At 39.6% G+C, this 26,742-nt stretch overlaps 1 protein-coding gene across 1 annotated transcript; it reads right to left on the reverse strand.

The window, feature by feature from the left end:
• Nucleotides 1–433: 433 nt before the first annotated feature.
• Nucleotides 434–26,715, reverse strand: PCYT1A (phosphate cytidylyltransferase 1, choline, alpha). The gene is made up of 8 exons (XM_006869390.1): nucleotides 26,593–26,715; nucleotides 13,394–13,493; nucleotides 8,023–8,139; nucleotides 7,264–7,415; nucleotides 4,243–4,321; nucleotides 3,644–3,786; nucleotides 1,887–2,075; nucleotides 434–941 (listed from the first exon to the last, which is right to left on the reverse strand). The coding sequence occupies exons 1-8, from the start codon at nucleotides 26,707–26,709 to the stop codon at nucleotides 735–737; spliced, it is 1,104 nt and encodes a 367-aa protein (XP_006869452.1). The 5' UTR covers nucleotides 26,710–26,715; the 3' UTR covers nucleotides 434–734.
• Nucleotides 26,716–26,742: the final 27 nt, after the last annotated feature.

Here is a 26,742-nt window from a genome sequence, read left to right on the forward strand (position 1 = left end):
AACACAGCAGAAAAACCACAGCTACTGCTATGTGGGTGGACCACGCCCCTGTGTCTTCCTGACCCCACTGGGTCCAACAAGAAGCTCCTCAGAGAGTAAGAAAAGTTAGGCTCAGGTCTCCTTCCCGCAGCCACACTGACACACTGTGCCAGCAATACTTTTAGGGATTCGGGGACTGCAACCACTCAGCTTTTAGTGTAGAAGTAAGAATGATGATAGTCTCCCCACCCCCAAACCACCCATCAACATGGCTCATTGCTGGAAGGACTTGGCAAGTCAGCTGGCTTCCCAACAGGAGGCAAACACTGTAGTGTCAGAAAGGCAAGGCCTCTGTGTTGTCGCATCAGTTCCTCCTCCAGCCTTCGCCTCTGAGGCAAAGCACTAGTTCTACTTACTATATTTGAAAGACTAATTCTTTTTTAAAAAATTAATAAAAATGACAAATTCCCTGTCGAGATCACATGAACACAAATCGTAAAGCAAAGTCCTTGGGGTGGGTAGATGGATGCAGAACAAGCTTCTTAGGTGCAGTCAGCCGCCTTCTTCTCCGTGGGGATGGCTGATGCCTCTTGGAGAAGGTCCGTTGGTGCCTCCATCCCAGGTCCTCTTGCCCCGATATGCTCTCCTCTGTAGCTATCCTTGGGTTTAGTGTTGGGATCACAATTTAGAGGTCAGCAGAGAGCTTCTGAAGGTGATGAGACAGAGGAAGAAGAGAGGAGAAACAGGATGGGAAACTAGTCCTCTTCATCCTCACTGATATCATAGGCTGCTGCCTTGCGCCGGGAGAGGTTTGCTGGGGAGGAAGGAGGGGATGTCTTGCCAGAGAAGGGCCATCGGAAAGAGGGAGATGGGGAGCGTTCACGAGTAGGGCTGCTGCTGGGACTCTGCTTTGGACTGATGGCCTGCAGCATCCGGCCTTTCCCCTCTTTCAGCATATGTTTCTGAGGAGCCCAAAAGGAAGAGTTAGAAGAAAGCTGTGAACCCTACTAAATCATCACTAAAGTGCTCCTGCAATGTTAAAAGTGACCACATAAGCCAGGGGAGGGACCTAGCTATAGTTCTAAGCAATTTCCTCTTTACAGTGGTCTTTGCTCTATTACTTATTGAAGGGTTCCCATCTGCTACCCACAGTCACCAAATCCTTGACTTCTATGTGGAAGGAAGTCTTATAAAGCTCCTTAGTCTATCACCTGGGGTCCAAGCAGAACAAAGGAACTAACCAGACTAAAGCTGAAGTTCTTTGAAAAGGAAATTCCATGTTCTTCCTGAACAGCCTATGAATTCTAGTATTCAAACAGCTGAAGAGTCAAATCCTTCCTGGCACAGAATCTAGAATTCCCTTGCTAAAGAGCTACATATACACCTTTATTTGGTTTGAAAATACTTTATTGCTCCTTAAGGACAGAATTCCCACTTTACCCAGGGACCCTGCAGCAGCTGTTTGTAGTGGAGGCAGCTTCCTTTCTACTATTCTTTATTCTTTCCTTTCGTCTTATCGAAAACTCCAATCTAGAAGAGCAAGCCTTATCATGCCACCACATACAGAGCTGGGAGACGGATTTAGGAGACTGTGCAATCTCTTTGTGTAAAGATTTTTAAAAACTTTTGTGGGCTAGCTGAAATATTTTTAGGTCCAGATATGAGGAACAGATAAATAACTACTTGATGTCTATGTCCTACGAATTGGGCTGCTAACCTCAGGGTCAGCAGTTCCAAACTACCAGCTGTTCCACGGGAGAAAGATGTGGCTTTCTGCTCCCTTAAAGATTTACAGCCTCGGAAACCCTGTTACAGGGTCGCTATGAGTTGGAACCAACTCCATGGCAAACAACAACAACAACCCTAGGTTAGAAATGCCCTGAATTATCCATCAGGGAAGAACATACCAGCGCTCCTTCTGGTCCAAACATTTCCAGGAAGCTTCCAATGAATTCTCGTGATTTCTCTTCCCATTTCTGAATGAGATCAATGCTTTTCTCCTCCACCTTCTGAACAAACTCTTTTGATTTTTCTTCCACGTCTTTGACTTTCCTCTTTACTTTGTCAACCCTCTCCTGCAAGTGGTATTTTTTCTCCTAGGCAAAGAAATAAGCTGGTTTGAGAAATAATACTTATCTTGAACTTCCTTACCAAAAAGGGAGAAAAAACATGGCTCAAACACTCTATTACTTGTTCCAGTCTTTAGCATTTCACCTTGCTTTAATCTATGTACACTTCATGAATGTACTAACAGGTATGCTGGACTCTGGGGTCATCTTATAGAAGAGTGTGACATGAATAATATTGTGGGAGCCCAGGATTAAATCTGGGCTCAGTATGTAGGGAAGGCCCAATAACAGGCATACAATCAACCAAGCCAGCCTTCTTAAGGCAAAGAAGTATGGAACATAAACATGCCCAACATGACCCAAATCCCACTTTCAAATGGAGGAGGAAGGGTAGTGATGAGACCGCTGTATGATATTGCTAAGAAGTCAGCTACAATCGTTGAAACTGCGAGGATTGGACTTCTAAATTACTTTCGTCATTAATTCATTTATTGTATTAGATTTTTGTTGTTGTTGTTGATTTGTTTGTTTGTTTTTGTGTGGTTCTTTTGATATTAGAAAGTCCATTTGCTCTTTCCTAAAGAAAAAGGAATATGGTATGAATCCTCTGGGAAGAAAATGATTAGTCAAATGAAAAGTATTCTCACAATTTCCAAGTCAAAAAGGGGAAAGAACAGGAGTAAGTTTATGACTTTTAAACACTAGAATCTTAATGGAAAAATAGATAAAGATTTTGAAATAGGTGATAACAGCTGCTAGGTTTTACATACATATATAAATCATATTTAAATGGCAATATTTCACTTAGAACATCATTCACAGGGCTGGGAGTAGGTGAGGGAACATAGTAAATAGTAAACTACTTACATAGAAGATACAGTTAGCAGTTTATCTTTTTAAATCAACTTTATTAGGGTGTCATTTATATGTAAAATGTATTATGGTTTATTTCTAAAAGGTGATATCAATCTTTCATAAATCAGATTTAACTTAGGTCCATGAACCCTAAAAAACTGCATACAAAAACATTGTGTGTAGCTATACACACAGGGAAACCCATAGCTTTCATCAGATTTCAAAAAAATCAAAAAAAGCCGAGAACTACTGTTTTAAGTGTATTTGACAGTAACTCAGCACTAGGTAAGGTACACATTCTTTCATTTAACTGGCCATGTGTCCTTATGTCAATGTCAATGTTGATACTAGACCACAGGGCAGAAACTGCCTCTAGTTTGTTCGCTTTGCAAAGAACTTACTGTAGCGTTACAGGCAAGGAGGCATTTACTGAGCTTTCTAGGTGATGAAGGAACTCTGGTAGCAGAGTGGGTTAAGTACTGGGCTGCTAACCAAATGGTTGGTGGTTCAAATCCACCAGCTGCTCCACAAAAGAAAGAGATGTGGCAGTCTGCTTCTGTAAAGACTTGTAGCCTTGGAAACTCTATGGGACAAGTCTCTTTCCTATGGGGTCACTACAGAGTCAGAATTGACTCAGTGACAGTGGTTTTGGATTGGGGATGATAATTACACTAACTGAAAAGCAGACTCAGCTCTGATGGAGTGGAAGGCCAGCCATGCCCTGCAGGGCCAGAACTCACATTGATAAAGCTGACATTGAGTTCCTTAGCCGTGTAGCCCCTCTGTAGATTCCTCCTCGCATACACATCATAGTCCCGGACAATGCGAGTAATGATGTCTGACGTGGAGATACCTTCTGTCCTCTGTGTTGGAGCAAACATGCCTAATAAGAATACACATAAAGACAGACAAACATTGTAAAATCTGGTTAGCACAGGCAGCAGAACTAGATGGAAACTGGAAACAATATTCCTTTCCTTTCCTCAAAAGTAGAAGTGATGTCTGAAAGATACTGACATTCAAGACGAGGAATGAATCAAAGACTAAGGGGAAAGAAAGGAGAAGTTATAAGGCCCTAATATTAAGGGAGAGAAAATATAGAATGGGGAATGGATTTCCTAAAGTTAAAAGAGATATCAAAGTGGTTGCTCTCAGACAATTGAGAATTGACAGATGTCAATGCTATTCTTAGCTTTATCTCTTTATTCAAAGTATGACCTGAAAGAGGATGCTGAATTTCTCGATACACAGTTTTTCCTCTGTAAAGTAGTGATATGGCAGAACTGCTGTAGCTGTTCACGAGGTCCCACCAGGTGAGAATGCACATCAGCTTACTCACCTGCTTCCTTGATGTGCCTATAGACATCATCACTTCCAGCAGAAGAATAAGGGATGTCATCATGGGCTACAAAATCAATCTGAAAATAAGGGAGCATGATTTAAAGCCAGAAAATGGCCACTCAGAAAGAATCACTCAATATCACCACGTCCAGAAAAAGGTCGAAAAGTAGAGGTCAGGCCTCAAGTTACTTTTTTTCCATTTATATTGCCTTTTACTTTGCTCCTAAATTCCATGACTCTTTCACAAACCACCCAACCTGGTCATTTAAGGATTGTAAATATCAATGAAGTTACTCAGTTTCCTTTTCAGCTATTTCTACTGGCCAAGTCCAAGTGCTCTCTTCTCACTGTAGACCAGTCACCATACAAAATAAGTAAGGTGGAATGATTTGCTGGGGAGCCAGCAAGTGGGCAGGGCCTAGGAAAGAAGACAGGAAATCTCCCCACCTACTGGGCCTATAAGGATTGGCCAAACAAAGTTTCTGAAAGTATGAGAAAGATGTCACTTCCTTGTTCAACTGGTTACTTAGCTCATAAGACAGGTAGGGGAAAAAAAAACCCAAGAGCCCTTTTGCTAGAATAGATACATCTGTATTCCTGAGAAACACAAAACCCAGAATCTATCATTTTGCTATTGTCAATATGACTTGCAAGGGTAAGAAGTGATAATAAGGTGCATGGGTCAATAATCTTTAAGACAGACATGCTACACCGGACTTACTTTCTCCTTCCTGAAAAGATCTAATACAATGGTGCATACCAACAGACCCAGCTCCCAGAAGCCACTGTAGTGTAGCACGTTTATTGGGACTGTATCAGAGACTTTCATTTAACATCTCAACTTCCCATAATAGCTTGTCAGGGATCCACAGGCAGCAAAGTAAAAATAATTGCGGCAACCACGAGTACTGACTGAGGATATACTGCTAACAAAGAAAAGGTTAGCCAGAAGTTCCTTCAGCTACCCACTCCTGTCTGGGGTCTGCCTTGCTGTGTCAGTGAAAACATCTTGCTCATCATCTATGTGCTGGTGTAGAAAAGCTAGAGAACAGCACACTCTTACTGAGTACCACACCAAGTTGATTTTGACTCATAGCGACCCAATGCGACAGTAGAGCTGCCCCACAGGCTTTCCCAGGCTGTAATCTGTATGGGAGCAGATCACTAGGTCTTTCTCCTGCAGTGCTGCTGAGTGGGTGCAAACCACCAACCTTTTGGTTAGCAGTCTAACACTTAACTGATGTGCCATCAGGGTTCCTTAGAGAACTATAGCCCTATGCCTGTCCTAATTGTAAATTGCAGTCCTGGTATAGCACTGCAGAGTAAGCACTGGAATGTTAACTACAAGGTCAATGGTTCAAACCCACCGGTCACTTCTCAGAAACTCTATATAGGGTCACCATGAGTTGGAACCGACTCAAAAGAACTTAACAACAAAGACAATCCTAAATAGATGAAATAATTAAGCCCTAGCTTCAGCCCTATTTTAAATATTGTTTTAAAAGCACTTTGTTGTTAGGTGTCACTGAGTTAGCTCCAACTCGGTGACCCCATGCACAACAGTATGAAACTCTGCCTAGTCCTGTGCCATCTTCACAATCAGTCCTATGTTTGACCCATTGTGGCAGCCACTGGTTCAATCTATCTCATTGGGAAACTTTCTCTTTTGTTTTCTGACCCTCTGCTTTACTAAGCACTTGTCCCTCATAACATGTCTAAAGTTCAAGAGACAAAGTCTCGCAAACCTCACTTCCAAGGAACATTCTGGCTATACTTCTAAGACAAAAGGCACCTTGGCTACCTTTTTTCTTTCCTTCCTCATTCAACAATCCACATGCTACACATCCCTTTAGAGAACAGAATGAAATGTTTGCAGGTTTCTCAAGCTTGAGACCCTCCAAACTGGCATGATTAATCCTCATCTTTTATTATCTATTATAGGAAACCTGTTGTTTTAATGTAGGAAAATTAAAAGTACAGGGTTTTATTACACAAATTCACTAGTAAAAGTGAGAAATATTACTGATTTCTGATCCCACATAAATTCTAGCCCCAAATCAAAAGCCCTCACTCAAACTCAATTTGAGTCAACACAAGAAAGAAAGGCTCAACTTTCAGCCAAGTAATAGACAGGTCTATAGGATGTACAGTAACACCAGGGAACTAAGAACTCCTTAGAACAGCCAACCATAGGAGATCAAAAGGGCAGCATTTGCTCAGGGACAAAACGCAAAAGGCTAGAAAGGACAGGAAAGAAAGACAAAGGGAAACAGTCAACACAGAGAGGAAATGGAAAAAGTTAGTACATTGTGGGGACTGAAATCAATGTCAGGAAATAGAATGTGTATCAATTGTTGAATGAAAAACCAATTTGCTCTGTAAAAGTTTTTTAAAGATCTATGGCTGGCTGTCTGGTCTCCTGGTATGTGAATATCCTGAAAGCATGGCTCGGGCTAAATACATTCTAAAGAGACTGGGCTGCTGTGAGGGCGGACACAGATACAGTGGAGGAAAAACTGAAGAGTTCAGTTCAATTATGACGACGATGTGACTAGGAGCAAGTTATTTGGTCTCTGTGGGTCTTGTTCCTCATCCGTTACTTGGAAATAATAAGTACCTAGGAGAGGGGGGCAGTGCAAATGAAATATAATAGACATAAAAGTGTTTGTAAACCATCAGACCTCACATAACTGTCAGAGATGACAACTACTAGCAGCAATATCACCATTGTAACGTAGTAGTTACAAATCGGGCTGCTAACCTCAAGGTCGGCAGTTCGAAACTACCAGCTGTTCCACGGGAGAAAGATGAGGCTTTCTGCTCCCATAAAGATTGACAGCCTTGGAAACCCTGCACTATGAGTCAGAACCGACTCCACGGTACTTAACAACAACAGATGTGAAACTTACAAAGAAGGTGAAGGTGAAGAGCTAGTGGTATACTAGTGCAAGTACCAGAAGCCTTGAGAATTGAGGGGATTCTGGAATAAAGAATGGGACGTGGCATCACAGTTTCTTACCTGGTGTTCTGCCAGAAACTCAGGAGTCAGGGTCCAGGGGGCATTCCTGACCACCTCATCCACATAGCGACAGTGCTGCACGGCATCGTAGCGCTCATTTTCATTCATCACTGTGAAGCCTTTGAAGTTGTGCGTCAGCTCATCACTGCAGACTGAATTCATCACAACATTAAGTTGTAAGCCAAGGCCCCCTATGCTTACTACTACCCAGTCACCAACCTCTCCCATTTTCTCCTACTTCCTAGGACTGCAACGATCCTCCCTTATCTGGATGTAGCTCAATCCAGGTTACAATGCTTTCCCTAATCTAAGATACCCCGTCAGGAGTAACACTCACAAAGACAGTATGCTCACATTTTAGAGAAGCACAGGGCACTGAGGTTTTGATTTTGATATGAAATGGCTGTGCATTTCTGCAACAATTAAATTATCTCAAATGGTAAACTGGAATCTAGAATGCATGCTGTTCTTAATTAGGCGACAGGAGTCAGTGTAGTTCCCGCGACTGCAGAAACCAGCTAACAAGCAGTGTGGTAAATACTAGACACCTCATACCAATGAGGCCTAAACCAATGAACTCTCCAGGTGGAGGGTGCCAGCACCTCATACGTTTCACACGACAGAGAAACTGTACTGTATCATTAGTTTAAAAATGGAAACAAAGGCCAACACACTCAGGTTATAAAAACAGGAGAGAGCAAGATCTCTATCAACCTTTTCTGGACAGACAGCACCTAAAGTCATCATCTGTTTCCTTACCTCCCACAATGAGGTATGTATTGGGGAAAAGGTTCTTTGCTTGCATCAGAGCTCGGGCATGACCAGAGTGAAATAAGTCAAATATTCCATCTGCATAAACTCTCACAGGCCGTTCATCTAAAACCAAAGAAAGGAATTTATTACATAAATGCATTTATTCAATACCTCTGATTTGACCAATGGAACTGGCATTGTGTGGCCATCCGTGCCTGGGCACAGTTCTCTGAAGATATTGATTTAGGGGTGGATTCGAGTTGTGAGGCATACCACAGACTTCCTTGGGCAAAGACCCTCCTGACATCCTCTCTGCTGACTCCTTCTGCTAGCCTGGTTGTCTCAAACTGCTCAGGTAACAAGATTTCATTAATGCTTTTTCTTGAAGTTAATTTAGAACTAGTGAAAGGACAAAATAATATAACAGGTAAGTGCTGAACTTCATAATCCTTACCTTCAGTTTATGTGCAAACTTCCTGCTCTAATCTGGCTGCTCCATCTCTCATTTCAAGGTGCCTTGATTACTAAAGATAATGCTCTGCTTTGAAAACAAACCTCCCTACGATTATGCTGACAGTAGGGGTGAGACAGAAGGATGAGACTGGAAAAGAGGGAAGGGAAGTAGCCTAGTGAACCAGTTATCAATTTATTGCTTCTCAGCTCCAATTCACCCTTCAAAATCTGTCCTGTGACAGCAAACAGCATTCCTTTAAGCATTTCTCTTCATAGTGAGCAGCATGATGCTAAGCTTTCACAATGGAGGGTGGTACATAAAAGTATTTGAAAACCAAATCTAAATACTTCAAAACTTTCCATTACTCATCTCCCATTTCTCTCTTCCATTTGTGAGAATAATAAAGAGAACTGGCTGCCAACTTTTAGTAGCAATCTAGGCCTACAAAAGAGAAGCCAGGAAATAATCTCTTGTGGTACAAAACTAGTTTCAAAGTCAAATAACACAGTAAAGATGAAACTGACATAATAGATCATCATGTTTCAAATGATACAGCTAAAGAGTTCTACTTATTCCGACTATGTGAGTAAAGAAAGTTATTTCACTGAGACAGCAGAAAATAACAGTTGTAACATCAATTTAGGAAGGAAGTGTTGCACACAGTCTCTTCTGATATACCATACTTGGTGTGGAGTAAGGCCCAGTCCCTCCTGTCTGGAGAATAATGAATCAGGGAATAAGAAAATGCTTCTCAGGAGGTTATGGACTTCTTGTTTCAGGCACATTTATCCACAGACAAGTAACTTTTAAACCAAGAAGTCAAGCATTGCTGATACAACTTCTTAAGAATGGCAAATAAGCAATATCTACTGAAAGACAAACAACAAATGCGCATACCCTTTGTCCCAGCAATTACAATTCTAGAACTTTATCTTGATGATATACTTGTAAATATGCAAATATGGAGTCCTGGTGTGGTGCTGTAGGATAGGCACTGGAGTGCTAATCATAAGGCCAGAGTTCAAACCCACAAGTTGTTCCCTGGAAATGCAACACAGGGTATCTATGAGTCAGAACCAACTTGATGGCACTTAACAGCAACATATACCAGTTAGTCATTGCAAAATTTGGAAATAACCTAAATTTCAGTGATAAGACTAGTTAAATATATCATGATACAGCCACTAAAACTATAGAAGCTATTTTCTTAGATATTCACAAGAAACTTAATACTGGTTGCCTCTAAGTGGGTGAGTCTGACTCAGATGAAGACACTTCACTCCATACACTTTTTATCCTTCTGAATGTTCAACCATGAGAACGCCTTAATTTTGTAATACAGGAAATAAAGTTTAAAATAAAATACACCAATACAATGAAAAATTGAGAAATAGTAAAACTGGATTTAAGAGTCAGAAAGGATTTCAGTCCAATTTGCCAACCAACTCACTGCCTGTGTGGCTATAACTTCTTTAAGGCCCCGTTTCCTCGGCTACAAACCAAACCAAATCAGAGGAGTCTAATTCCTCTTAGACATCCTAGAAATCAAAGGATGGAACATAAAACTAAGACTATTTGCTGTTGTTTTCTTGGTATTAGACAGTGTACAGTGAGGATAAACTGAAGTGAGGGAGATTTGGCTCAGTATACACATTTCCTGGGTGGGGGCAATAGCACAGAACACTGTTGACAGGGTGACTGTGTGCCAGTTAATCGTCCCTGTTAGGCCAAGTGTGTTGTCACTGAATCTTTTTTGACAAACTGCAGATGTGTCTCTTCAATGTTTCCTCAGCCTTCCTCTCCCTTCAATCCAGTATCTCCATTCCCTACCCTTTAACCATAAAATCTTTGGCAAACCCAGGCTGGTATACCAATTAACCAAATGGCCAGAAGAGGTCACTGTTGAACCAGGAAGCCTGGGAAAGAAAGCAAGAATAAGCCATTCTTTACCAAGTGGCTTTTGGCCAGGATGCTACATCCCTCAGTTGAGGCCTGTTATCTCAGGGTTTAATTAGTAGCCGTCTCTTTTCAATCTCAAATTGTCCTGATTTGGATCCTATATTATATGGCCATACTATAGATGGCTAAGTAACTAGCTGTCCTCCTTTAGGCAGAACAGACCTAGGTTTCAACTCATTGTCTCTTTTGGTGTATTTTCTCAAATAGCTACCACAGAAACATTTTATCCTTAGCAGAGTTTCACTGCCCTTCAATTCCCCTATTTTCTTCCTTTCTCTATTTGTAATAAAACATACTGCTTCCCATCCACCTCCATTTTGCAAAGCTCATCTCATCTCTCAAGTCACGTTTGCTTTTTACTTGGGTAGTTTTCTCCTAAATTATACCATCTTCCCTCTTCAGCTTCCTTAACCTCCCCAGTGAAAACCTCTCCTACTAGTTGTTGTCAGTTGCTGCTGGGGTGCTTCTGGGTGGGTTTGAACCACCAACCTGTGGCTATTAGTTGAGTGGCTTAACCATTTGCGACACCCAGGGACTCTTATCAGTTACTAGTTTAAAATTCACTGGTTATGAAATGCATAGGTTTTTAATGTTTTAGTCCTTGTTCTTTACATGAAGGTAGTCAGTTATTTAGCATTTAACATAAAATGGAACAGAGATAATGAGCTGTAAGGAAAAAGAGATATCATATTAAAGCAACAGACTTCATAAACTACTGTGTGACTCTGTTCAACCTGAAATGCAAACACTTTGCCAATGGCCTACTATTGTTTATAACTAAAGCCTCTAAAGACCGGCACCATTATGGAGTGAAAAGAACACAGGAATGGAGAGACCTAGGTGTTAGCTCCAATTGTCTATCACTAATTTCTGATTTATTGTATGGGAACCTTCACTTCTCTGTTTCCATGGACCTTAAATTTTCTCATATATATAATGAAGCGACTAGAAAGTAGATTATCATAAAGGTTACATAAATTTGTAAGATTCTATTATTCTAAATTCAAAATATTTTTAATTTATTAATTAGCACTTTATTAGTGATAAGCTTCAGAGCTTAGGAACAACACACTTTCAACTTCTGTGTGTCACATGGTGTGGCACTGTGGATTATACGCTAGACTGCAAAATTGGTTTGAACCACAAGGTCAGTTTGAACCACAAGATCAGCGGTTCAAGCTCACCATTCGCTCCTAGGAAATTCTGTACTGGGTAGGAACTATGGGTCAGAAACAACTCGACAGCACACACATGTGTCACAAAAGGGCTGAGGATAAACTATCAATAAGCTGAATGAAGTACTAACTTCCATACGTATGTTATTAGAGAACACGTAAAAAGTTCTTGTCTTCAACAGGCTCTGTGGTCACATCTGAATGTGACCCTTGAACTGTCTGTTAGCAATTTGAAATTCAATCTGCAGCCATTATACCTTTACATTGTTGATGTTGTTGTTGCTGTTAAGTACCATGGAGTCGGTTCCAACTCATAGTGACCCTGCACATGGTTTCCGAGGCTGTAAATCTTTATGAGAGCAGAAAGCCTCATCTTTCTCCCACGGAACGAGTGGTAGTAGACCGATTCGTAACCACTATGCTACCAGAGCTCCTTATATACAGCCTTGGTATGTCCAGATCTATTCTTGTCATCATCTTATCGTGCTCTATAAACCTCAAGTAATCCTATCATGAACAGAAGGATTGTGATCAGCACATGCAACTCTAAACTTTTTTGTAAAAGGAATCTGGAATTGACTTTTCTTTTTGAAGACAGATTGCCAGAGGTCTTAGGATCCTTAGCCTGATATTGTCCAGCATCCATTTCTGTTTGCATGTCACTAGTCCTCACTTAAAACAGAGAGCACAGTAACGTACTAATACAATGCAGAGCTAACCACAAATACTCCCTATACACTGAAAATGTACTCATCTGTAGCTATAACTGCTTTTATTCCTGATGCGTGCCTGAGTCAAAATCCAGATCTACATTTACAAAGTAGAGAGAACACTCACTAGAAGAACAGAAGAATTGAAAAAGTACTAGAAAAAAGGGGAGAATTGGAGAAGTAGAATAGCTGTCAATAGGATTTTATAATCCTAACAAATACTCATGGAAGTGTTCTATTCATAATGACCCCTAAAACCAATTTCCCAAGGTTAGGAAGGCACCTATAATAGAATGTTACTGTTATTGTTAAGTGCCATCAAGTCGGTTCCAACTCATAGCGACCCTGTGTAGGATTTTTAAGGAGTAGCTGTTGAGTCTGAACTGCCAACCTTGCCATTTAAACTGACTATGTGGTCCAGGGCCCATCCTACAGCGCCATATACTGATCATTTATATGGCTTTAAAAATTGCTACCTCATGATATGGGAGTCCTGGTGTGGCGCTGTGGATTAATGCACTGGACTACAAGGTTGGTTTGAACTGCAATTCTGGTGTGGCGCTGTAGGATCAGCCCTAGACTGCTAACCACAAGATTGGTGGTTGAAACCCACCAGCTGCTCCTTGCAAACCCTACACAGGGTCGCTGTGAGTCAGAACCGACTTGGCAGCACTTAACAACAGCCCTAGCATCATAGCTAGGGTACTGACTGACAGCAGTGGGGCAATTTTGAAGCTGTTAAAAATGCAACAGGTTGACATACTTTTTGACCTTTAAAAAATGAACAACATTACAACCCAGCTCAGTTTACTATCTTATTGTCTCTGCTCACGATATCTCATAGCTATAACAATAGCCTGGGAAGCAAGTATGTAATAATAAAAAGAAAATTACAATGCCTGGAGTTAAGTTATCCTCCCAAACAGTAAAGTAAAAGGGATGAGTACCCTCCCACAACTTGCAACACAAGGGAAGAATATAGGGAGTGGATATATATTTGGTAAATAAAAGGCATGTATTTTGTAAATAAATATAACCCGATGACAAAAATAATAGTAAAACAACAGGCATCTACTTACAAGGAGTTCCTCTGCAGGCTTCTTCCATAGTTACCCTGACATAAGGCTTACTAAAGTCAATTTCAATTTCATCAGAAAAAGGAGCTGGTTCCCGTAAGCCCTTAAGAAAAAAGTAGAGGAAACCAAAGTTATATTCCATGGTACATACTGAAATACTCAAAACATGGCAAAGTTAAAATACAAATGTTATTCAATATGCTGGAATTAATAGTCCTATAAAGCTTCATAACATGAAGAAAGGAAGTAAAAGAAGTACAAGTATTTCAAAATGATAAATGACAATAGCAACCTTTTATAAAATGGGTAAATGAATGGCATGAAAGAGAAATCTCTTGCTGGTGATTTCAGGGAAAGACTCTGAGCCTAAGCCTAGTTCCATTTAACTATCTGGTCCAGAATGAGAACTCCTTTACAGCAAGGCAAAACAGCCAATCCTATACTCTGTGAAGAAGCTGCCAATTTTTAAGTGCATTTTCATACCACTTCAACTAGGAAACTGGGAAGGGAAACAGTTTCTGTGTGCTTTATTAAGTACAATGAATATCGTGCAGTGTTTTATACTGACATATACTCTAATGCTCCTAACAGTACAGTGAGTCCTGTAGCTACTATCCTCAATTTAAAGGAGGAAAATAAGGCTCACAAAATTATATGAATTGTACACCGTAACACTGAAAGCGGTAACACTGAAATAAGAATGGTGGTGGTGGTTATGTGCTGTGGAGTTGGTTCTGACTCATAGCGACCCTGTATAGGGTTTCCAAGGCTGTAAATCTTTACAGGAACAGAAAGACTCATCTTTCTCCCACGGAGCAGCTGGTAGATTCAAACTGCTGAATTTGTGGTTAGCAGGTCAGCTTATAATCCACTACGCTACCAGATCTTCTTGCTCCCACTATACATGACCTTACTTAAGTTTTTGTTAAATTTGTTCCTGAATATTTGGTTCTATTTGAATAGAATAGTTTTCTTAATTTTGTTTGGATTGTTTGTTGGTAGTTACATTAGTGCTTTTTTTAAAAAAAACTGCACACATATATTTAACAACGTAGTTTTACACAGAATGCTAAGAGCACTTGCTTCATATTTTACAGAAGAGCTTGAAATAATAAAATTGGAACTGACTCCACGGCACCTAACAACAACTTTAACCACTACATTCATCCCTGTGTCTCCCGCCACCCTCATCTTTCCTCTGCCAACCTCCCTCCAGTTGTATATTGCCTGCCCCATTACCCATGTCAATGCGTCTACCCTCTAGTGCACATATCATTGCTTCCTAACCCCAAGCCATCACAGATTGTTACTTTTATCAAGAAAACCCCCCTCTTTTTTGTTTTTTTGGATATACAAAAAAACAACAACACAAGGATATATAATCGTTTAAATGACCAAAGGGCATATTCTGGAAGCCAGCCTTCTGGCCGCCAGCACACAGCCTTTCTCTTTCCATACGTCTAGAGTCTTCAGCTACTCTGTCTCTTCATGCCATCACCTCTGCCTCCATATCTGGTGTCACTGGTTGGGTCCCACATTCCGTTCATGCTCTTCTCTCTTGATGGTTCTAGAGGCCTTTGTTCCTGGAATGTAAGGTTAACCACTCCCCCCTTTTTGCTACACAACTTCTACCTTTACAGTTGTGACCACTGCAATTAGGTATGATAACAACTACTCGTTATTGATTCAAATGAGTCTTATCTCCATCTCCTTTCATCAGATCCATTTAGACAAGAGGAAAACTATTCAGTGTATATTCTACCTTCCTCTACACACTCTGAAACTAAACTCCCTCTTGAAAACTTGTAAGCCAGCCACTTTGTGCCTTTATAGCTCCCCATCCATTGTCCATTTTTATAATTCTTAATAAATGCTGCTCCCCAGGAAGGTTACAACATATTCAGGCTCTTTCTTAAAAATTTAAAATACTTCAAGCATGCAAAGAAGCACAGAAATAGTATGCCAAGCAATTACTAAGACTCAATTTGTCACACCTTAACAATGTTGATGTGTGTGTGTGTGTGTGTGTGTGTGTGTATTTAGGGATATAATTCACATAACAAAACATTAATTTTAAGGTACACAGTTCCATGGTTTTTAGTATATTCAAAGGTTATTCAACCATCACCACAATTTAATTCCAGAACATTTCCATCACCCAAAAAAGAAAATCCCACATCCATTAAGAAAATATTCCAATTATCCCCTGCCCCCACCAGTTCCAGTAAGTTCTGATTTATTCTGTGTTGTCCAATACTACAGCCACTAGACACAAGTGGCTATTCAAAATTTATGTAATAAGTAGAAACAACTGAAATATCTATCAATGGATAAAGAGATAAACAAAATGTGACCTATCCAGACAATCAAACATTATTCAGTCCTAAACAGGAATGGCCGTGGCACTGTAGGATCAGCATTGGACTGCGAACCACAAGTTCGGAAGTTCAAACCCACCAGCTGCTTCTAGGAAACCCTATAAAGAGTAGCTGTGCGTTGGAACTGACTCAAGGGCACTTAACAACAACAAAAAGTAATGCAGTACTGATACATGTTACAACAGGGATGAACCTTGGAAACATATGTTGAGCTAAAGAAGTCAGACATAAAAGGTTGTATAGTGTATGATTCTACTTATATGCAATCTCAAGAACAGGCAAATCTAAAGAGACACAAAGTAAATTAGTGGTTGCCAACGTGTGGAGGGAAGGGGCAAATGGGGAATGATTGCTTAGTGGTACAGTGTTTCTTTTGGGGGTGATAAAAATATCCTGAAATTAGACAGTGGCTAGGGTTGTACCACATTGTGAATATACTATAAATCACCAAATTATACATCTTAAAATCATTAAAATTCTATCCTTCAAGTGTCCTCTGTTTCTTCAAGTGTCCTCACATACTGTTTATGTTCCAAGGCAGACGGCCGATGCAGCTGTCCTTCCTGGCTATGTTTTATGCTGAATCAATTCCTCGTAAGTATAGAGAAAGAAACCTAAGTTTCTGCAGCTACAACAGATCAGTAAAATCTTTATTTCCCTAGGGTTGCCTCCAGTTAGAATGGGTAGTTGTTTATTCTAAAACCCCTTTCATTTTCTTCTTAGAAAAACTTAGGTTTCTACCTAAAGTTTTCCTAAAACATACCTTCTTCATTTTAACAACAGGGAACCTAAAGTATTGCTTTCAAGACTTCTGAAAATCTGACAGTGAAGTAAGAGGGGACTTCAAATAGTGGGAAAATGGAATAAAAAGGCATGGTTTAGGGTTTGGAAAACTTAGGTCTGAATTTCAATTCTATCACTTAATAGCTGTGAAATTATAGCAAACGTCTGAAGCCTTTGTTTCATCTTGTAGAAAATAGAAGATAATACCTACTCCACAAGGCTACTGTGGGGACTAAATAGCATGTGAAAAGTAACTAGCACAAAATTTCACATATAGTAAGCATTCAACAAATTCAGCTCATCATCAATGTTACTTCATTTACTCTCTTCCAACCTACAGAACAGAAGTTTTACTATGCTGAAATTATTAGCTAATTTTTACTAATCCAAGGCATTAGCTTCTAAGTGACATGTATAATTTATAAATCTAAACATCTAAATATGATAAAATAATAATCATGATTACCCAAAAGATAAATTCGCTTTTAAGTGTAAGGTTTCTTTCATAACAATTACTTTCAAAATTTCAGTGAAACAGAAGATATGGTGTTCTTACTAGTAAGGAAATGGAGACAACTCAGAATGAAACTAGAACTTGCAACTGGCTCCCCAGTACTCTTTGTCCTCTCCAAGGATTCTAATTTTTTAGGAAAACATTCCAGTATGCTACATAGAAACATTTTTCTTTCACCCCAACATTCTGTGCAAATGGGAACAGATCCTAAAATCACTAGAAATTATTGCATTGTTGTTGTTGTTGTTAAATGTTGTCAAGTCGGTTCCCACCCATAGTGACTCTGTATAGGGTATACTTTAAATGGGTGAACTACATGGATCCAAACTGATTCCAGTATTTCCAAGGAAAAGAGGAATACCATGTGTTATGAGAAGAAATAAGAAAGAGAAGAAAGATTCACTCCCTGAGAATCTAGGAATGATGGTGAATGGAAGACAAATTGGCACAAGATAGCAATGAACCCTAAGAAGAATTAGGAAAAAGAAGCCCACCAACCCAGCTACTTAATACTTGATCCTATTTCTTTTCCTACTTTCAATGGAAGCACTTTTATAAAGTCAATGAGCCCCGATATCTATCTATACAGTGCTACATCATGCTCACATCTTTCAAAGGGAAGATCTTTTTCATCTTTATACTCCTAGCACCTAGCACTTCCTACCTTCTTGGCATATTGTCATGATGTGATAAAATCTTGTCTGTGCATTCCAAATGTCCACTGACTAATGAATGAACAGTTATATAAAATGTGGTCTATCCATACAATAAGTGGTTATGAGTCAGGCTGCTAACCTCAAGGTCAGCAGTTCGAAACTACCAGCTGTTTCGCAGGAGAAAGATGAGGCTTTCTGCTCCTGTCAAGATTTACAGCCTCGGAAACCCTGCACAGGGTAGCTATGAGTCAGAACCAACTCCATGGCACACAGCTACCACCATCCATACAATGGAACACTATTTGGTAAAAATAAAAATAAAGAAAGAAATACATGCTAAAATATAGGTTGCTGTTGTTGTTGTTAAGTGCCATAGCTTGACAATGACACTTAATTAGCTATTATGCTAATTAAGAAAACAAACATAAGACCACATACTGCATGATTGCATTTATATGTAGTATCCAGAATGGGGAAATCTATAGAGACAAAACAGATTATTGGTTAACAGAGGCTGGGAGGTTGAGGGACAGTGGGAGGAATGACTGATGGACATGGGGATACTTTGTTGTTGCTATTAACTACCATGACGACTGTTCTGACTCATAGCAACCTTGTTCAGTGGGAGCAGAAATCCTCCTTATGTTTCACCCACAAAGTAGTTGGGTGGGCTTGACCTGCTGACCTGATGGCTTGAAGTCCAGTAAAATGTTTCAAAATGGACTGTGGTGAATGATTACACAGCTCTGTGAATACACTAAAACTATTGCATGTTGTTGTTGGTGTTAACTGCCATCAAGTCAGTTCCGACTTATAGCGACCCTGTAATAGGGTTTCCAAGGACCAGGTGGGTTTGAACCACCAACCTTGCGGTTAAGAGTTCTATGTTTATCCTATAGCGCCACACCTGGACTTTAAAGTGTACTTGCAGGTGCTCTTTTAATACGTGAATTGTATGGAGTATCAATTATATCTCAATATAGCTATTAGAAAAAATCTTGTTTGCTTCTACTGCAGAGTGTAAAGGGTTCAGAGAAAGCAAGTACAGTAAGGTAGAAATGGCAGAAAAGCTTATTCAGAAGACACTCACTACAGTAGGTACCTCCTGTTGGGTGAGTGAGCCTTTGACCGTCATTGTTGTTAAGTGTTGTCGAGTCATTTCTGACTCATAGTGACCCTGGATAGGGTTTTTGAGGAACAGCTGGTGGGTTTGAACTGCCGACCTTGTGGTTCACAGTCCAGTGTTGATCCTATAGCCCCACACCACTCTTCCATGCCAGGCTAAAAAGCCAGTATGTACCAGAGAGGAATGCAGAAGACGAAGCAGTTCACTGAACTGCTTTGTGATAATGAAGCAAAGAAATCTAAAATAGCAAGATTCACTAGGTTCTAAGGACCAAGAAAGTTAAATCTTCTCAGAAACCACACCACTAAGAAAACTTGCCTCCTTTGCTCTACAACTAGCTATTTTATACACTTAGTTATAACTTGTCCCTACTCCAAATGAGATAGTTGAACTAGTGTCCACCACCATCTCTTTGATCTGAATTCTCTAGGAAACATTCATAAATTAACAATGCTGTTTTCAACTCTCTCACCCAGTCAACCGCTGAGTTTACTTGCTGTGCTATGTCAAATAATGGCTCCCCTAAAGATGGCCAAGTCCTAATCCCCAGAACATGTGAATATGCTCCTTTATATGGTACAGGAGACTTTGCAGATGAAATTAATTGAAGGATCTTGAGATGGGAGATTATCCGGGATTATCTGGTTGGGCCCTATGTAATCATAAATGAAAAAGGAAGACAGAGAGTTAGAGTCAGTGATGGAGATGTGAAAACAGACACAGAAGTCAAAGTGATGTCAATTGTTGTCTGAAGGCCACCAACCAAGGAATGTGGGCAGCTTCTCAAAGCTGGAAAAGGCAAGAGAAAAGTCTTCTCCCCTAGAGTCTCCAGAAGGAATGCAGCCCTGATGACACCTAGATTTTAACCATTTTGGACTTCTGAACTGGAAGATAAAAATTTATGTTGTCTTAAACTACTAAATATATAGAAATTTGTGACAGCAACAATAGAAAATTAATACAATTTCTGTCAATATTATCAATATCAGACCTGGAGGCATATGCCTCTTATATTTGTAAGCCCAGCTGCTTTTATCGCTTAAGGCAGAGTATTGGTTTGGAACAACTATTAATTGTCTTTGAACAGAAGTGTTTGTCTCTGAACTAGGATACAGAACTAGCCCAGTAGAAACTGCAGTCTGATCAATGGCTAAGGTATATAAAAATTACACATTTGGACTTACAAAAAGCAATAGCAGTAATAAATACATGATTAGAAAGGAAGTTGGTGAATGAAAGGTAAATTGATACAAGACAGTAATATCAATTACATATCACATTTATACAGTACAGCTGAAAGTGATAAACCCTAAGGGGGGAAAGAGGACAGAGAGATGAAATCCAAAGTTGATAATTCCCAAATGGTCTCTCCAGAATTACTTAAGAACAACTAATGGCTGCAACACAAAACCGAGTTGTTTCACAGGGGGAGAAAAGATGATAAAAGAAGGGGAGAACAGGGAGCTTGTAGCTTAAAACAAAACTGACCATAAAAAATTAACTGATAATAATAATTACAGTGAACTTTTACAATGGTTATTTTTAGTCTTTACAAAATACAAAATAAAATCACTAATAATACTGGGACATGTAAAAACATTTTGGTACTTAATTTCAAGATGGCTTTATCTTAATAATCTATATATTTTATTTTTACAGATATATTGTTTTTGGTGGTGGTGGTGGTTATGTGCCATGGTGTCAGTTCCATCTCATAGCAACCCTGTATAGGGTTTCTGAGACTGTAAATCTTTACAGGAGCAGAAAGCCTCATCTTTCTCCCATGAAAAAGCTGGTTGTTTCAAAGTGCTGACCATGAGATTAGCTGCTCAACTCGTAACCATTCAGTTCCAACTCATAATGACTCATGTACAACGGAACAAAACACTGCATAGTCCCCTTCCATCCTTACAACAGTTGCTATGCTTGAGTTCACTGTTGCAGTCATTGTGTCAATCCATCTTAATAAGAGTCTTCCTCTTTCTTGCAGACCCTTTACTTTACCAAGCATGTCCTGCTCCAGGGAATGATCCCTCCTGATAACATGTCCAAAGTACATAAGACAAAGTCTCGAAATTCTTGCTTTTAAGGATCACTCTGTACTGCTTCTAACAGATCTGTTTGTTCTTTCGGCAGTCCATGGTATACTTGATATTCTTCTCCAACACCAAAATTCAAAGGCCTCGATTCTTCTTTGGTCTTTCTTTCTTTTGTCCAATTTTCCCATGCATATAAGGCAACTGAAAATACTATGGCTTAAATCAAGTGCACCCTAGTTCTCAAAGTGACATCTTTGCTTTTGAACATTTTAAAGAGGTCTTTTGCAGCAGGTATGCCCAATGCAATACATTGATTTCTTTTTCTTTTTTCTTTTTAAATTTTTTATTGTAAATTATGTGATAGTTTACATGGGAGAACATTAGCATTACATTCATTCTATCATATATCGTTTCATTGCCATGATTTCATGCATCATCAAAAAACCAAAGGGTACCGCCCACAAGTCTGGCCCTCTGCCATCAACACACAGCCCCTCTTCCTCTCTGGGTCTATCTCTCCACATCATCATCTCTGCCTCCATCTCTGGCGTCACTGCTTCTCTGGGTAGGGTCCCGCACTCCACTCTTCTCCCTTGATGGTCCCAGGGACCGCCGTTCCTGGACTGCAAAGTCAACCACTCCCCTCCTTTTACTACACAATACATTGATTTCTTGACTGCTGCTTCCATGGGTGTTGATTGTAGACCCATGTAAAATGAAATCCTTGACAACTTTGAAATTTTCTCCACTTATCATATTGCTTACTGGCCCAGTTTTCTTTATATTGAGGTGTAATCCATACTGAAAGCCATGGTCTTTGATTTTCATCAATAAGTGCTTCAAGTTCTCTTCACTTTCAGCAAACAAGGTTGTATCATTTGCATATTGGAAGTTGTTAATGAATCATCCTCCATCTTAATGTCAAATTCTTCTTTGCATAGTCCAGCTTCTCAGGTTATTTGCTCAGCATGCAGATTTTTAAAATATGGTGAACAACCATTGACTCAAATTGAAATCTCCTGTTTACTGAAAGCAGGAGGATGGATTATAATTGTACCTTGAATTTCATATAAATAAATATGAAAGTCCATTACAGGTTTTCAGTCACTTGCCAACTACATGCATGTATTCAGGGATTTGCTTTGCTCAATAATTGTAATTTTGGTTGTTAGTAGTCATCAATCTGGCGCTAACTCATGGCAACCCCCTGCACAACAGAATGAAATGCTTCCTGGTACTGTGCCATCCCCATGAGGGGTCACAGATCAATCTTTTGTGATTCATAGGATTTTCACTGGCTGGTTTTCAGAAATTGATCACCAGGTCTTTCTTCTTAGTCCACCTTTCTCTGGGCACTCTACTGGAATCTGTTCAACCTCATAGTAATATGCAAGCCTCCATGACAAACTGCATATGAGGCTCATTGGATGGGAATCAAACTGGGTCTCATGGAAGGTGATAATTCTACCACTGAACTTCTGCATTTATGAATTGGACTGTCATTTTATTGGTCTCTTTTCCACACTGCTTCCAGTGCTATATCTACCTACTTTGAAGTGAGTTTGTGAAGAGTCACTTATGAAGGCATAAAAAGGACCATCTGAAGAATGAACTGAGACAGTCTGAAGTACACAGTGGACCCACAGCCCAATCAACTCCTTTAAGTCCCTTGTGTCCTGTTGTTATCTAAAGGCTAAATCAATTTTCCTTGCTTAAAAAGATTTAACTGAAGTGTGTCCAAAATTAACCCAGACTGTGGAAGAAAGCAAATTACAACTGCATAGTACTGAACATTAAAATATTTGTGAATTTTCCTCAAAAAAACAAACAATATAGTGAAAGGATACAACCCTCACGCACATCTTTCCCAATTTTAAACCATTCAGTATCTACTTGTTCTGTTCAAATGACTGATTCTTGGTTCTGCGTGAGCACAAGTAAGTGTTCTGGAATTTCCATTCTTCACATGTTACTCATAATTTTTCTAATCCACACATAGGAATATTAAACACAAATAAAGATGCACTTTTGGTGTGGGTTTTTGTTTGTCTGGGTGGTGCTAAGGAGTGAATTGTGTCTCCCAAAATACATGTTGAAACCTAACCTATAAAAAATGACCCTGTCTGGAAACAGTGGTTTTCTTTTATGAGGCCATACCAGAGTAGGGTGGATCCTAAACCAAATGCACTTCTCAGTTATAAGAAGGTAAGAATGGGCATAGAGACACACACAGGGAGAAGACATCCATGTCACACCCAGGAACATAAAGGATTGCCGAGGGACTCTCAGGGCTACCAACAAGGAAGGACCTTCCCCTAGAACTGACACCCTGGTTTGAATATAGTCTCCAAAACCGTGAGAAAATAAATTCCTGTTCATCCAAGCCACCACTTGTATATTTTGTTACACATGCACAACATTAGGTAACTAAGATAGGTGGGTTTTGTTTGTTTGGGTGGTGGGAAACAATAGAACTCCATGAGCACCTTTCTTTAGCAAAATACCATCAATGGAGCTTATAAGGCCATAATGGCCACATGTTGTTATTACTGCAGTTGTTGTTAAATGCTGTGGAGTCAGTTCTGACTCATAGTGACCCTGAGTAGGGTTTCCAAGAAACAGCTGGTGAGTTTGAGCTGCTGACCTCGTGGTTCAAACCGACGTTGATAAAACCACAGCACCACACCAGACTTCATAATGGCCATATCAGCCCTTTATTTAATACCATTGGATATGATGGTTTTCTATTCTGTCAATTCTCATGACCTATATCTTTACTCTCACAACACTGCAGCAAATCTGCAATGCTAAGATATAATACAGAAGACTCTGGCATAATTTGAAACTGCTATTTTACTAATAAATATCTACTTTTCTCTCTCCAGCATTAGAATTTTGATGAGACCTCCCTATCTCTGTTTTGAGACACAATGATGAATTTATAATTCATTCACTATGTTCTTAGTCATTCTTATTCTAGGATTCACAGTACTTGCTCTCTGGATACTTTTCAACACTTACTACCATAAGCCACATAAGAAAGAAATAGAACATAACATGCCAACCATTACATATCACATGTTGTGTTATGTAATGGGAGTGGTTGTCAGAAATGGGTATAAAGAATAGGAAAGAGCAAATAAAATTTCAGGCAAATTGTACCCAACCTCTAAAGAAAATTATAACTTTTTTCTAGAGTAGCAATGATAGATGCTGTGGCATTTCTCCATAAGTAATTTTATGGTGACCACTGCTTACTGGCATGGCAATGTAGGATAAGCACTGGATTGCCAACCTCAAAGTTGGCAATTCAACCCAACCAGCTGCTCCTCAGAAACCCTATACAGCATCACTAGGAGTTGAAAGTGACTTGACAGTACACAACAACAACTGCTCACTCCTTGATCTAACTGCTCATTTCTTTCACAATGGCAAAGCAGTTATATTGTTTTCTTAAGCAAATTTTTATTTTTGAATAATTTAAAATTTACAAAAAGGTTTCAAAGGTATATCCTCCACTCAGTATCCCCTAATGTTAACCACATACAAAATGATGGTACATATGTCAAAACTAAGAATATAACATTGATTGGCATTGCTATCAACTAAACTCCAGACTCTATTTAGATTTCATCAGTATCATAGTGTCCTAATGCTGCTGTTACACAAATACCACAGAGGGTGGTTTTAAACAATAGAAATTTATTTTCTCATAGCTTCATGTCTCAGCTATTTTGATTCTTTGTCAGTAGCCCTGGGTGGTTCCTTGATGATCCTTACATGGCAACTGTCTTCCCCAGTGCTTGCTTCTGTGTGTCTAGAACTGCTTTTTATATAATTCAGAAGGGATTATGCTTAGAATTCAGTCCTCATGTTTCCTTGTTGTTGTTATTAAGTACCATTGAGTTGGTTCCAACTCATAGTGACCCTGTATAGGGTTTCTGAGGAGCAGCCGGTGGGTTTGAACTACTGACCCTGTGGTTCAAAGTCCAGTGCTGATTCTACAGCACCAGTCATCTGCTTTCCTTCAATTTGTGACAGCATCTCAGTTTTTGTTTTTCATTATCTTTATAGTTTTGAAAAGTTGTTGGTGTTGTTAGATACCATTGAGTTGGTACCGACCCATAGCACCCCTATGCACAACAGAAAGAAACACTGCCCGGTCCTGGGCCAACCTCACTACTGTTGCCATGCTGAGTCCATTCATGCTGCCACTTGGCCAGTCCATCTCGCTGGGGGTCTTCCTCTTTTTCTCTGACCCTCCACCTTACCAAACATGGTATCTTTCTCCAGTGACTGGCCCCTCCTGACAATATGTCCAAAGTATGAGTGACAAAGTTAGGACATCTTGGCCTCCAAGGAGCTCTCTGGTTGCACTTCTTCCAAAACGGATCTATTGGTTCTTTTGGCAGCCTATGGCACTTTCAATATTCTCCTCTAACACCATAACTCAAATGCATCGATTCTTCTATGGTCTTCCTTATTCACTGTCCAGTTTTCACATGCATATGAGGTTACTGAAAATATCATGGCTTGGGTCAGGCGCACCTTCCTCCTCAAACTGACATCTTTGCTCTTCAAAGTACTGGTCAGTTATTTTTAGAATGTCCCTCAGAACAGGCCGATCTGTTGTTTTCTCATAATTAGAATGGAGTTGTATAGCTTTTTTAAATTCTAGGCATTATCAGTAACACATAAATAGCATCTCTAAAGCTGAAGATTTAGTATGGCAATGAGTCATTACTAAAATCTCTATGAGGAATAAAAGACACCTGATGTTTAAAATAACTAGACATTGTTGTTGTTGTTGTTGTTAAGAGCCATCAGGATAAAAAAAAAAAAAAAAAAAAAAAGAGCTGTCAAGTCGATTCTGACCCATAGCGACCCTGTATAGGGTTTCCAAGGAACAACTGGTGAGCTTGAACCACTGACCCTGTAGTTCAAACGACTTTATAGTCTGACACATTAGCGCACAGCGCCATACCAGAACTCCTTTGTGGCAAACAATCTAAACAAAAGACAGTCTGACAGAATCTCATTAATGGTTAATATCATGAAAAAAAAATTAAAAATAAAAAGATCCACTGGGATTCTGAAACATGAACTTCATAATAATATTGTGTATCAGTGATAACTTCCTAAGTATTCTTTGACATATTTTCAGAAGAAACTTTGAGAAGGGTACCAAGCTGAGACAGCAGTTTGAATAGAATCTTTTATCTAAGAGTTGGTAGTAGTTAGGAAGTACAAAGACACTGCTCCAGAGATAAAGGAGCCTAAGGCTGGCATAATGGAAAATGGTACTCATCTACGATATTCCCAACAACAGAGTGAAGGGAAGGGAATGGGGGAAAAGACAGTAAGACACAGAAAACTGAATACCACAGGTTAATACCAAGATCAGATCATTTCCTGGGGCCCAATTTCTCTATTACATTAGTCTGAATTTGATCTCTAGCTTAACACACCTACAACCTCCAAATTTCCATAACATTCTTTTTCCAAGTCTAATATAAAGCTCCTACAACTAAGCTGTGAATCATAAGCTAGTACACAAGATTTCTAACAACTGTAAAGATACCCTTACTGTTCATTCTTTCCATTATTTAAGGAGACTTGCAACACTGATACCATCAATGTTGTATCAGTTTCTACCCTCCTCCCGCCAGGTTAAGTGTCCAACAAAGAAATCTCTTCTTGACTTACAACCGCACAGCGTGCCACTTTTGAAGGAATTCTATCTTCCTCTGTTGCCCCGTTGGGCCCGGTTGCCTCTTTCCTCCTCTTCCTTGCATTGACTTTAGCTGAACTCTGCGCATCCATCTTCTTTTAATTTATTATAGAAAGTGAAAAGAA

Source organism: Chrysochloris asiatica, unplaced genomic scaffold (genome assembly GCF_000296735.1).
Source record: "Chrysochloris asiatica unplaced genomic scaffold, ChrAsi1.0 scaffold00130, whole genome shotgun sequence".
NCBI lineage: Eukaryota > Metazoa > Chordata > Mammalia > Afrosoricida > Chrysochloridae > Chrysochloris > Chrysochloris asiatica.

Excerpts from the sequence above, each read along its gene's own strand:
- PCYT1A (XM_006869390.1), bottom strand. The coding sequence starts at position 26,709 with ATGGATGCGCAGAGTTCAGCTAAAGTCAATGCAAGGAAGAGGAGGAAA. Across the intron at positions 13,494-26,592 it reads AAGTGGCACGCTGTGCGGTT|GGCTTACGGGAACCAGCTCC; the intron begins GTAAGTCAAGAA and ends TTTTTTCTTAAG. Across the intron at positions 2,076-3,643 it reads TCAATGTCAGCTTTATCAAT|GAGAAAAAATACCACTTGCA; the intron begins GTGAGTTCTGGC and ends TTCTTTGCCTAG.